This window comes from Tachypleus tridentatus, unplaced genomic scaffold (assembly GCF_004210375.1).
Source record: "Tachypleus tridentatus isolate NWPU-2018 unplaced genomic scaffold, ASM421037v1 Hic_cluster_2, whole genome shotgun sequence".
Taxonomy (NCBI): domain Eukaryota; kingdom Metazoa; phylum Arthropoda; class Merostomata; order Xiphosura; family Limulidae; genus Tachypleus; species Tachypleus tridentatus.
In genome coordinates this window covers 21,157,775-21,172,012 of record NW_027467782.1, presented here as the reverse complement: position 1 = coordinate 21,172,012, position 14,238 = coordinate 21,157,775, and the positions used below count along the sequence as shown (strand labels likewise).

The window sequence follows — 14,238 nt, the reverse complement described above, 5'->3', positions numbered from 1 at the left end:
TTTAAAAAATGAATAATGGAGCACTCTTGATGATGACCTGACCACTAAACAATGGCCATATGCTTCTTAGGGTGAAGAGCTGGTTTTGATTCTTCTTCATAGCCAAGCCACCATCCAAATTGTTGTTGATTATCATAAAGAATCCATTTTTAATCATGGGTGACAATTCTATGCAGAAACAAGTTATTTTTTGTTGAGCAAGGAGTGAGGAACAAATTTCAACTTATCTCATTTGATGGCTTTTCAATCAATTCGTGAGGTACCCATTTATCAAGCTTTTTCACCTTATCAATTGCTTTGTGATGTTGGGAAGCTGTCGAATATTTAACATTAAGGTTGTCTACAAGTTCTCTCATGGTTTGGCAGGTGTTTGATTCAACTAAAGCTTTCAATTCTTCCTCATTATTGGATGTATAAGGGCACCTCATTTTCAAGGCTTGTCTTATCAGAACAAAATCTCTTAAACCAACGCTGTGTTGTACACTCATTAACTGTGCCATCACCAAAAGCATGGTTGATATTATGAGCTGCTGTCACCACATTATGACCAAGCTTGAGCTCATGCAAGAAAATGACATAAATATCAATTTTTTACACAGTGACAAAAGTAAAGATATCACACTGAACATCCAAACTAGGCATTCATAGTTTTTGATATATACTAGTTTTAAGAAAGAGAATATCAGTTATGTACTTAAGAAATGTAACAATTTTGCTGTTTTATAATCCATGGAAAGAACTACAAATGAATTAAGTTGTTGTTGGCCTGTTTATGTTCAATATTATTTCTTAATTTTTAATTTACTAAAGCTTCTTTCTGCCAAAGCAATTTCAACAGAAAACTTAGAGAATATTCTCAATAAAATGTCGATATTGGGAAAAACCCTCTGGTATCCCTTTCAACAAGATACTGTAGTATTTTCACTTGGTACATATCTTAACATCCACCATTTCAACTTGAGATTCATCAATATTATGTTGGTTTTATTATGTATATCAAAATTGCACTTAAAAATTGTTTTCAGTTCCAGAAATTTTACACAACTCTGAGTAGCAGTAAAAAAAATAATAGCACAACACTCAAATTTTACTTCAAGAATTACACAAATAACATTTATACATTTTGCAAAAAGATATAAGTTGTAGTTTCAATTAATTTCTAATAAATAAATTCATGAAAGGTGAGTCATATACTTACCCAAAGCAAAAGGAAAATAGTATTTAAATAGGGTTGTTATATACATGATCAATTCCATATCCTGTTTGAGAAAAAGAATAAAAAATCAATTTCCAAACACAAATCACCATTCAAGAGTAAAAATATCTGGTTAAGATAAATCACAATATTAAAATAAGATGGAAAAAAAATACCAAAAATAAAATGAAAATTATGGACATTTAAATACACATTTCAACTAACCATGCAAACCAAATGAGAATATGTCATAATCCAATAATATTCAAAAAAGAAATACAAAGCAATCTTAGGAAAAGCAAATAAAACCTTCTTCAGCTGTTAGAATGCCAACAACAAAAACTAAAAAAAAATAATGTGTCATATGGCAATAATATTCAAAGATAGAAAAACTGAGCAAGCTGACAATTTTAGAAGAACCAATAAAACTGATACTGCTAGTACAATGTTTACTTCAATTCCTTTACTGGTCCAGTAACTGTGAAAGTGTTCTTAGTTCTAATGACATTTCATTTTCTCAAAGTGTACTAAGAAAATAAGTGTACTCATAAGTTTTACAAATTTATTTTGCTTCTTTATCTCTTTGGAGTTGGTGGATCTTAAATATTCCTTTGCAAAGCAAGGAGTAGATATTTGTTTTTAGTATTCATACGTTTAAAGCAAACTAAATTTTATATTCTAAAAAGGGGTGTAAACATGTAACTGATTTCAATATGTGGATTAAACTGTGCCTCAAATGGAATTAAATGTCTTCACATAGTGACACACTGTCTTGTGCAGAATCACTACAATGTTTTTTTAAAAATATCAAACTATAGCATGTTATGAATGTTTACATTGTTTGGCATTTCGTGAAATTTAGTTAAAATAAAATAAGTGTTAAATTAGTAGTTTCTAAAACTTTTTAATTCATCTTACTTCTCTGTGCAACCAAACCATTAAATATGACAACTTCATCATAACTAGTAGAAGCTGAGGATAAACAGCAACCAAATAATTTGTGAGAGCTTGTTGAATGTTTATCTGAAGCCAATATTAAACTACCGCCATTTACTTTACAAGCTCTTATGAACAATGCAACTTTGCTACATTTCTCTTTTTCGAATAACATTGCCTGCTCATAAAGCATTCTCCTATTTTCATAATTACTTACTGAACATAACTCTGAAGCTTGCTTTGTGTACTGTGGAAGTTAGAGACTTGAGATATCTGTGAATTCTATAATAGTGGGATAAGGTCAAGAAGTTTGGATATAAGAGGGATAAGGTATGATTTTGAGGTATAATCCCTCACCATTAATAACCTAAGATGCTTTAGATATTTGGATAGCATGTGACACCCCATGACAATTAATTATCTAGTAATATAAAGTAAACTAACTGGATATTTATTTATTTGTTAACTTTCATTTTCACAATTTTCACAACAAAAACTATTTATATACACATAAGAATCTCAACTCTTTCCTCATAATTTAAGTTTTAAAATATTTTCACATAAAATTTACCAACAGAAGAAGCAGATGTATACAAATTTTGAAAGATAAATTCAGTTACAAGTTACACAAATATCCTACAATGCAGTAAGAATCTAATTTTCTGAGTGTCTTACAAAACCCTAAGTTCTGTTTCATTTAATAACAAAGAAAAAAACTAAAAAAAATAATAGAAGCATGATAATATCAATGTTAGTATCATTAGCAAAGGCTCACCCTTTCAAAGCACTCAGGTTATAGGGTCTAGTAATTTTGTATATGTTGTTCTAACATCATGAATTAATATTAGAATTCAAGTAGTACTTTACACGGAATTTTTTCTCATTAATTTCATGCTACAGAGGTCAGTAGAAAATGAAAGGATGGATATTTAAATTCTGTCTGGAGAGAGCATTATTTGTACAAAAACGATTTCTCATATAAAAAACAAAAGATGATATTAAGTCAACTTAGCATATTTGGTCACTCAGATTATAAGAAAATTTCCTGTAATTATTATTATGTTTCAAAATCCTCATTCTAGTTTTATTTCTGAAAAAAAAAATTCAATTCTGAAATTTTATTCAGATTTTAATTTTATTCCTTATATATATAGTGCATAAAATTAGTTTAATTTCATCTCAGATATCTTTAGTATCATAAATGTCACTCTGAATTACTATTTTACTACAGCACTCACATTAACCTATTTTTTAATTTCTTTATAATCTTTAGAAAAATGTAGATCAGCAGCTGGTATCAGACTTATCTTGCTTTATTGCACAATTAAAGTTCGACATGTTGGAGAACTTTTCATCTGGGCCTTTCCGGATATTTGATAGCCTTATCCAAAACCTTTCATTTTTAAGTACAGAAGTTTTACTTCTCCTGTTCTAATTTTTTGTTAAAAACTAATCTGAGTGCCCAAACATATGGAACTGGCATTATGGTAAATAAGGAGGGAGTTCTAGCATATTGTTCTTTACTATGACCTTCCAACCCTAACATCTAGTATCACTCAACAATCAAGGGTGGAGGCTCATTCTCAGTTGAGACTGTCAGTGACCTTATTTGTTGTGAGATGCTGCCTCAAACTCTTTTTATTTCTATATATTTAGTTCATTGATGTTTTTTCAGGTGGCTCTGAGGCTGCATTCACTCCCATACTTTTTGGCCATCAAGTATGGTGCAAATTGAAAAGCAACTGAGGAAAGACCCAAAACAAAACACATTCAATGAATGAGAGAATAGACCTGATTTGCCATCATACCGGAAATACTAATCCAGGAATCCATACTATATATTGGCTTATCAAATGAGAATTGTTTTTTTAAAGGAAAATCAACTAGGCAACATGAATAACTCTCAAAATATCTCCAGTGATCATTCCACAAAGAAATACATTAGTTAATGCTTTGTCAAGAAAAGGTGAAAACATTGTCTGAAAAAGGTGCTTATTTACAGTAGCAGGACAGAAAACATATGATGTCGGTGGAAAGTGTCACAAGACAGATATCTCCAAGAGCAGTTAAGTGGGGTATAACAGACTGATACAAGCAAGAAAAAATCAGACCAATGCTCAGACAGACACAAGAGGAAATTGGTAGTTGAGTAACAACTGTAGTGTAAGAGGAGGTAAGTATGCTTTGAAATAACGTTTTTTTGTAATAATCTTCTTTGTATATACTTTTTTTTTTTACTGAAACAGAAACCCCTATGAATAAAATATAAACATCAGCCATTATGTTTCTATTTGAACCATTGACCTGGGAATTTATAACAAACATTTACATTTTTCTATGTACTCATTTCTTTGGAATTAAAAAAATTTCAATTACACAACATGTTTCTGTACTTAATAGACTATGAAAACCACACCATGTTTGAACGATTAGAACTTGTACAATCCATCAAGAGGGAAATTCTCCCTCCATTGGTTTCTCGATCCAACTTTTCTATCCAGCCAGCTATAAACTTCTTTTGTTCCAGCAGGGTGGAAGAATTTTTCTTGTGATGTTTAACCTTCATTACCACTGGAAAGGAAAAAAAAAACAATTATTTTAAACATTTACAAAACACTGCTCCTATCCTGAAGAATGTTTGTTGAAACATATCTTCTGATAACTATTCTTCATTACAGCATGGAGAAGGTTGCACTTTGATACCAATAGTTTTATATATCCAGAAAATGCTTAAATGTTGGTTAAATAACAATTTTGGTAACTCCTACTGAATCTGATAATGAGTTACTTCACTATGAATAAGGTTTTTATAAAAAGAGTAATTATACCTCAAATAATGCTGAAAATAACAAAAAAGTACTGTAAGAAATGAAAAACTTAAAATAGTCTTACTGATTTTCCATAACCATGTAATTTAAAAGTTCAGTATATTCCAAAATACTTCTTTACGTACAGTCTAAAAGTAAGTAAACAAACGTAAAATAATCTCCATGACATCATGTGAAAATTGCATACTACTTTCCACAGTAAATAAGGTAGCATCATTAAACAAATTTACTTAAAGCCTGGGTTCCCCCTTAAAACCAACAAAGTGGATTCTACATGCTTTGAAGAGATGTGAGAAGAATAGGTCACTACTGTTGCAAGACAGATGCAAATGTGTTCCAACACCATTAGAAGCTATCTTTGTATCACAGACCACAATGGTGTAGCTAGACAGAAGCCACTCTTTATTACAGGCAATATCATATGTTGCTATAAACCCTACTGCTTTTTGATACACTGTAATATTTTTCCTATGAGTCCAGATTTTCAAAATTCTTGTGTGACTACATATCTGGTATTTGGTCTGGTAAAATTTAATTTTATGGCAGGCGAAATATTTCTAAGATAGCTAACACTTCACATTTTGGAAAAAAAAATCAATAAATGTGTTCTTGATGAATGGCAAAAAACAGTGCCATGTAAAGTAAAATCTACATACAAAGTCATTAAATCTAAACGTTTTTGTTTTTCTAAAGCAAACATAAAACATTGCAACAAGAGCTGCCAAGGTCAATGATGTGTAAAAACTTAAAAATCTTACATTACAAAAATTAATCAGTATTTATTTTTTAAAAACATGGATTCTTATCTGATTAAATGGCATTATTAAGTTTTCACTAGGTGCATTAATTTCCATTTCTAGATCTATACGTTTGTTTAGAGTTTTAATTATATAAAATACGATTGTTTCAAATCTACTTTCTCAAACTAAGCCTAAATTTTGTTCTTTATTCTTAGTGTGAAATTTCACAAAAAAATGTTTTTGTTCAATTCTGGTGTGTGATTCTCAATGTGGAAATTGTACTCACATATTCTACACCCTGCTTTATCGCAGCTAAATGGAACCGTAGCCCCAATCGTCCCAGCAATAAAAGGCTCAGCGAGCAAATTTTCCTTTCCTAGATCTAGAGTATAAAATGTCATAAAAATGTTCACTATTCCATCCAAATTAAATCAGTAATTATTGTTTGGTTAAATTTGCAATTATAACAAGAAACACTATATTTAAACATTTTAAAAGAACAAAAAGTGAATCAAGCCATCTCGACAGCAACAAAAAGGAATACTGACACAAGACAATTAATACATCTATCAAAGATTACAATGAAGAATATAACTATATATATAAATTATTATTTTAATCATTGCATTAATATTTTACATATAAAAACTTATTCATCAGAACTTTCAAAGAAACAATTAATAGCATACACCAAGTTATTAATAAAATCATTGCACAACTCTTTCACATGAGGTGAGAAATTAATTCTAAGAAAATTATCTTGAATAAGATTTTAAAAGTTGAAATACAGGAGTCACATATACAAATCATTTTTTGTAACTCACCTTATCTTTTAGAAAGTAAACATGTTCAACTTTTAATCTCCCTCTTGCTTGAACAAATATAATTAAAAAAATATTTTAATCTTCCAACACTTTGTAAGTTATATTCTATTTTAAATAAAGAATCTTTCAGAATAAAGTACACCCTACTACTGAACAAAATTTTAATGAATGCGCCCATAATTAATAAAAACAGCACAAACGAAGCAATCTATCAAGTCAGTAAGAAGGCCATTATTAGTTTGTAAAGTAACATGATTATTCATTAAGAATCATGCATTCTCTTTAACCTTGTTTTATCCTTGACTTTAAGTATTGCTGAAAAAAATCCTTACTGTGTTGACTTCTTTTAATTATTCAAATAACTGTTTCAAACCTTACTTTTCTGGAAACCAGTCACACTATTAAAAGGAAATTATTCATTCCCTTAGCTCTTTTGACAGCTTGAATCAAATCACCTCTTACCTTCCTAGATGCACATATCAGAGAATACAAGTGCTTTATTCTAATATCATTGCCAATGATTTTAAACCAGAAACCATTCTTATAAATAGCCCTTTTCAAAACACTTTTTTCTAAATCAATATTTTTCAACAGTACCTATAAATTAAAATAGTATCAAGAAGGTATCTGAATTATTGACAAACACAAATAAAGACTAGATACTGGAATTTGTAGTATACTTGCCACATTTTTAATTTGAATTCATATATGAATACATGAACGTATACAATTTTAGGTATGACATTCAGCTGGACAGTGGTAGCAACATTTTGGACTCCAGTATTTGGAGTCCTAATATCATATTTATGTGCAAATATATAGGTTTTTAGTGAGCAATATGTGATTCAAGTATTAATGCTATACATGTTTTGAAAATACTTCTCCTTCCCCCAATTCTTTCATATGGGATTAGAGTATCATGTGATCTTCCTCAATTTAAATCTATCATTCACCACACCTTAATTCATGTTAACATACATTTCCACCTGAAAAGTTCAGTACTGAAATTTTTAAACTGTTTTGAACTTGTTTAAAACAAACAAGTGTTATTATTTATAGAAAGAGTAATTTATTGGAACCTTTCTTTGAGGGCTTTATTGGCTTTTTACTTCACATACACATAAACTATGCTACTATCAGATCAAAGTAATACCAAATGCTAACAATGAACAAACACAGTATAAGAAAACAAAATTTGAGATAAAATGTGAAACAAAGTCAAGTTCTTAACTACTGTTTTGTTTGGATAACCAGATGCTGTTTCTTTCCTCTCTAGATTTTTGTCATTTCATTTCTTTGGGAATAAAACTTTATCCAAGTTATCTGCTCCAAGGAAACTTTAAACCTAGTTTTCAGTTGTAAATAATTGTATTCAAAAATAAAACGTGTTTACTTTGTTCTGTGGTAGCAGACAAGCAATGTATACTTCTTGGAAAATCTTTGTGTAAAAATTCTAATTAGATAGTAGACTATATTATGCAGGACAAACTTCCAACCCATTAAACACCATAGACCACAATAAAACAAATTTTTGAATGAAATTGCTCATTTCCATGCACATGTTTTCACTGATGTTGAAATTATTATTTTACACAATGTCAATGACTTATAAATTAATTGGAAAAGAGAATTACTTGTGTTACAATATACAAGACACCATTCCTGAGGTTTTAGCCAAGACTTCCAAAATAATGTTGTTACTCACCCTGAAATACCTAACTGCATCCACATTCTTTACATATGCATAAAAGATCAAGGGGCAAATATCACAATAATTGTAAATGAGTTGTTTCCAATGAATTTTATAAGACCCAAGACAAATCTTTCTATTTTTCAATAGTGTTACTTACTTTTACTTCAATACTGCTTTTAATTTAAATATTGCAATGATTAAAGCCTTATCTATGGAGGTACTATTTTTTTATTTTAAAAACACATATACAAAAGACTTAATTACAAACCTTATCAAATTAAGATTTGGTTTTAAATCATTCTATTCTTGTGGTTTCACGATGCACAGAAAAAAAGGAAAAAATGCTTCATTGTAACTGATTTCAAACATAAAACACTAAGTGATCTGTCTACACTTTCTCATGCAAAAAATTGGTTTTTGATACCTGCAGTAAGCACAGCAGAGATGGTTTAACAACAAACAAACAAAAATAGCTTACTATTCTTAATTCAGAATATTCCTAATCATTATTTTCAGGTTAAAAACCTTTACCCAAGTCTAAGTTGTAAATACAAAGTGCCAATCAATCCTTGAATTTTCAATTATAAGACATCGGTCAACATTTTAAATCTCACTGATACTTTTTGCCATCAAGTCACATAGGTGACCTTAAACTTTTAAAAGATAATGAATGTAAAAAAATTCCGGAAGAAAATCTCAACATTTAGATTTCCTAGGAATAAAAACAAAATTACTATTCTCAGGTCACTAGAATGAAATATATAGATAAATATATTTCAAAAATACAAAAGTTGTTTTTATAAATGAAAAGGTCTTCTCATGTTAACTGAAAATAAACTCAATGCGTGAAATATTTATATCTATAAACTTAACCTTTTATATCATATTTTTAAAGATTAATTTCACTAGTTCAAGAAATATTTATAATAACCCTATGTATGTAAAGGTGGATGTAACTCTGCATTCAACACTAAAATGTTCTATGCTCTACCTTAAAAGAACAAAAGTTTAACATGAGATATGCTAAAAGAAAAATCAATAATAATTATGTTTTTAAATAATTTATGTATTAATACTAAAAAAATTGAAAGTTTCCCTCCAATCATCATGATTGGAATCTACCTTTTTGTATGCTACCCATCAATGGCATAAAACCATTAAATTCAGATTCATTCCCAACTCAGTAATATTTATTGTTTCACCACTTGGTTTATAACTTAATTTGATCTTATACATAACATTAAAATCAGTACTGATAATTCTTCAACTAATGTTATTGAATTATTAACAATAACAACAAGATACTTGTTAATGATTTTTAACTTATTTCTTTTGCTGTTACTACTCTTTTCAATGGAAAATCCTTTACAACAACTCTTTATCGTTTCATTCAGTAAGATATCTCATTTACTTACAGGAATTTTTACTTAACCACTTATGACAAAACAAAACTTCAAATTCCATGTGTTTGCTTTTACTTCTGTCAATAGTGTCATTCCACATAACTTAATTGTAAGTGTTATTTTGCAAATGCAAATTTTATGTTAGTCTTTAACAAAGCTAAATGACTTTTACCCCAAGTTAAATTAACTGGAAAGCTAAAATTTAATGGTTAAAGCTTTCGTACTATAATAAAAACCCATGGATTATAGTTAAATAAAAAGAACATTTTACTAAATAAGTATGTTTCCAATTTTATATATTACAAAAAAAATATTTTTCACCTACAAAGGCTTCTCACTCCTGAACTTGCCAACCTTCTGTCATCTTAAACAATAACAGTCAGGTTTGGACATGTTACAAAGTAATTCTGTCTTCCAACCTAGTGTCATTTTCAGTTTTTATATTCAAATAAGAACATGTAATCTTACTTTTTCTTATATTAGTTTAACATAAGTTATTTATTTTACTTTCTAATGTAAGTAAATCCAGACAAGAAAGACCAGCTTCTTGGTGACTTCAGAATACTTCAGTCTGCCAACATGTGCTAAAGCTTTTCTACAATTTACAGTATCTTACCTAATTTTTCTTATTATATTTAGTTATATGGTTTCATTTTCTTTGATACATTTTTTTAAATTTTGTATTTAAGGAAAGATAGGCTGTAAACATAACTGTAATTATTCAGTTTATTTACTTTTTTGTACCTTGTATTCTGTTTCTCTGTTATATGTATACCAAAATCTTCATGTTTACATGTGGTTTATTTATTCTTTTTTCATTATTTTGTTAATAGAAAAATACCTTAGAGTAACTGAATACAGATTGTGTAGTGTATGAGTTATTATTTACTCCACTTAGTAATTTAATATTTCATGATTATTTAGTTTTAAAGACTTTTAAAGTTAATTATTTTAAAGGCAGATGTTATAACAAATTTTGTTATGCAATCTGGTAAGAGTCATAGGTTGTGTGTGTAGTTTAACTGTTGTAGTATTGTTGATGTTAGTTTTCTCAAAACCTCCAACATTTTCTCTCTGTGTGAGTAGCTACATCAGTGTCTCCTTGTCTGTTGAAAGCTCAAGACCTCAGGCAATTTATAGAACAGGTGATAAAGTGAGCACGTGTTAAGAAAATGTCTGTCAGAAAAAAAAGCTACTTAGTGAAAGAATATATGAAGTTATTCAGTGTGTTAGTGAGAAGTCTTAATGGGTGATTCATATAGTGTGCTTTGCTGCTGTGTTATTAGAACGGAGATAGAAAAATATTTTTTCTTGGAGGTTTGACTTTGTAAGGAATTTTTGTAGAAACATTTGACTTGTCTCGAATATATTATTTAAAACCAAGTGGACTGTATGCTGTCCGTTTGTTGTTCAAATTTATTGCCAACAAGTTACAGGCACCTACAGTAAAAAATACCACCCCACATAGAGAATCCTTCACATACAGTTAATGTGAAGTTCAGGACATTATTGGTCCTTATACCTCAACCTGGTGCTCCAATAATTTCATATCTGTTTACTTGTTCTTAAACAGCATATTCTAACCCACAGGCAAATAACTGAAGAGACAGACTATCTTCAGTTGTTTTTGGATGTTAGTACACAGTTATACACCACTCAAGACTTGAAAGGTATGATGACAATTTAAGTACTATACATTTTATTTTGTGCACGTTTGGATTACATTTTAAGATATGATATTTTCATTTCATTCTTTTGTGAATGTTGTAAACTTCTGCTCCTTAACACATGGTGAGCTTAAGTTCTTATCCTGCATGTTTATTATTAACATATATGTTTTGTGTGCGTTTGTGCATCTATTTAATATTCATAACTTACACCTTAGCAGTGTACAATAACACCAAGTTATCTAGTGATTCTCCTCTCTTTCATTGTATGTGATTCCAATTATTCATGTTCTTACAGTTTCCAACCAACTCATGTTGATTTTGAAGTCAACTTTTTCAACCATTGGAAATGTATTGCTAATAGATACTCACACAGGTTTTCCAATTCAGTTCTGTTCCTTATATGTGACCTTTTTCACTCATCACTGGCCTTGAAATTTCCACCTAATCTCACATGTTTCCATGTAAAATTGTTGTGTTGTTGCATTTACTTAATAAATGTAAATATTTCTCATCTTGTTCATTTGCACTATATAAACTAACACTTTGACATTTCAAAGGTGAGGTCTAAACCATATTATACATTCTTTTTTTATTTATTTGAGTTCCTTTCAGTAGTTTTTGACCTTTTATAAATCAGTAAATCATCTATGACTTCTTTCCCTTCAATTAAGTCTTCTATTCACAAACCATAATAGTTTAAAAATAGTTTTTAGTCATCTATTGGTAACTATACATAACTCCTTTTCCTTCTTTACAATACTTATGCTTCCTTAAAAATTTACTACATTTCTTTGGAATTTCCATACCTCAAGTACATATCTTCATATTTTTTAAATATTGAAACACATTTTCTACAATATCATATACTTGTTAAAATTCTTACTATCCTTTTGAATTAAAGATGTTTTTAACAAATAGGGTTTCAAAGCATTTAAGTATTGCCAGCAAATTTAGAAATATGATGGCTGAAATAAATATTCAAACTATAGTTACACACTACAAAAAACAACGAAACCACTGGAATATAACCATGAGGAAATATTATCACTATTTTACCAATCATTGTCATTACCTTGGACTTTTTTCTACAAAGGGTATCTTCTATAATGTTTACCTTATCTATTCTATTAGTCTCAAATCATAGACCTTATCAAAGTCCTTCTGAGAGTTAAAATCTGCTTTCCACCGAAAAACAACATCAGAACTCCCATCAAAACTTAATAAATTGGTAAATAGAGGAAAAAAAAAGTTTTCCAAATGATTCTGAGTGTTGTTATTTGTAAAGAGAATCTTCTGTACAACAGATGAGAATTCTTAAAACTTTAAATCTTTGGAAACTTATTATAATCAAATACACATACTAGACTTAACCACTTTATTAGAAACAATATCTAATCACGAATTTGACCATTACTTATTCAACTAAGACCCATGATATGACAGAAGATAATTCAAAAGGAGTTCTGAGGGTTTCCCCTTTTTAATAATTAATATAATAACAATTCATGGGACCAGATAGTCATAGCTTAGTGATTATGAATGTGTTTCAAGTTCATCCCACAGATGCTCAATAGAAATAAGATTTAGGAATATATGTCAAGTCTCCACAATGTTGTTTAAACCACACATGTACAAATTAGGCAAAATGAATAAAACCACTGCCAACTTAGAAGAAGCTCTCCTCATTTCTGAATGCCTTTGTCACAAATGATGTTAACATAAGCTGTAGCATTCATTCTTCCTTTTAGAAACAAAAAATATGCCGGGAAAATATGTTATAAACCATAACCATCAGAAGCCTTGACAGCTAAGATCACGCAAGGGAAGAGGGTAAATTATTCTAATTTTCTTTAACCTGTGCCAGAGTTAATCTTATCTTGCACTGAATATAAAGTTCTGATAGGCATTTACCACCACTCACCCAAAACCATCTCAATTTTTCTATGCTCTCCAACTACTATTAAAACAATTTTATATAGTGCATTTGTCTTCTTAGCCACCACTTTTGCACCATTTCAGAACATATGCTGTGTGACTACCTTACAACAATTTTACTGTGTCATCGATGTTATTGCAGCTAACTTCCTCTACTATTCTAGAACTATCCTCACTTTTGAGAATAGGCAAGTACAAAACAATGGCACATCAGTGGGAAGAAATGATGCAATATGAGGTAAGTACCTATTGAAAATACATTTTTAGTGTAAGAAAACATCAACTTCTGAAAGAATCTTACCTCATCTCACCATACGTTATAGTCCTACAGTGCAAATATAAAAGGGATGGTGAAGGTGCAGCAATATTCATAGAAAGTTACCACACTAAAAGAATATGAAAGGAAAGCACACTTCTGGAATAGGTATTCTCTTTGACCAGTAATCAACACAGTAACACAAAACAGGTGGAACTGAATAGGGAGGAATCAAAACATTCAGTAAACAGACATGCAGCAATGAATCAGGGAAGATGTGTTGTATAACTATGATTCAGAACAGTAAGTCATAGACAAACATTGAAAGTCTGGTGTGTAACCAATAACAAGCCCCAATAAGCATGTGCCAAAGTTTGTGCCCTAGTTTACAATGGAGTAAATCAAGTGATGTTCAACCAGTGGAAATGCCTGGCACAAGATACCGTGATCAAAAAGAGTAGACCACCAATATCCAGGGAAAGCTCCTTGGATATGTAGCATTATGAAAATAAAATTACAGGTATGAGTGTTGTTGTGAAAGTTTTCATAACCAGCCCAATCGTCAAAATGTAGCAAGTAGTGTAACAGAGACACAGTATGATGTCAGAGAAAAATGAAATAACTATACATAGTTAGGGTTGAAGAACCATCAGTTATATAAGAAAAGGCCACGTGCAGTCCATCTGGGCAAAAAACTCCAACGGAAGCAACTTGCATAAGATTGTGAGATCAACAACTGTGGTCCATCTGGACAAAAA

At 30.0% G+C, this 14,238-nt stretch overlaps 2 protein-coding genes across 4 annotated transcripts in view; both read right to left on the bottom strand.

The window, feature by feature from the left end:
- The window catches only part of LOC143242409 (uncharacterized), a 343,467-nt gene that overhangs the window by 224,039 nt on the left and 105,190 nt on the right, over positions 1–14,238 (bottom strand).
- The window catches only part of LOC143242783 (motile sperm domain-containing protein 2-like), a 61,408-nt gene that overhangs the window by 36,408 nt on the left and 10,762 nt on the right, over positions 1–14,238 (bottom strand). For all 4 annotated transcript variants that reach the window (XM_076486271.1, XM_076486270.1, XM_076486273.1 and 1 more), the window contains exons 4-6: positions 5,986–6,081; positions 4,548–4,702; positions 1,199–1,259 (exon numbers count right to left, since the gene is read on the bottom strand). In XM_076486271.1, coding sequence (XP_076342386.1) covers positions 1,199–1,259; positions 4,548–4,702; positions 5,986–6,081 — 312 coding nt within the window. The remainder of the gene's footprint in view (positions 1–1,198; positions 1,260–4,547; positions 4,703–5,985; positions 6,082–14,238) is intronic.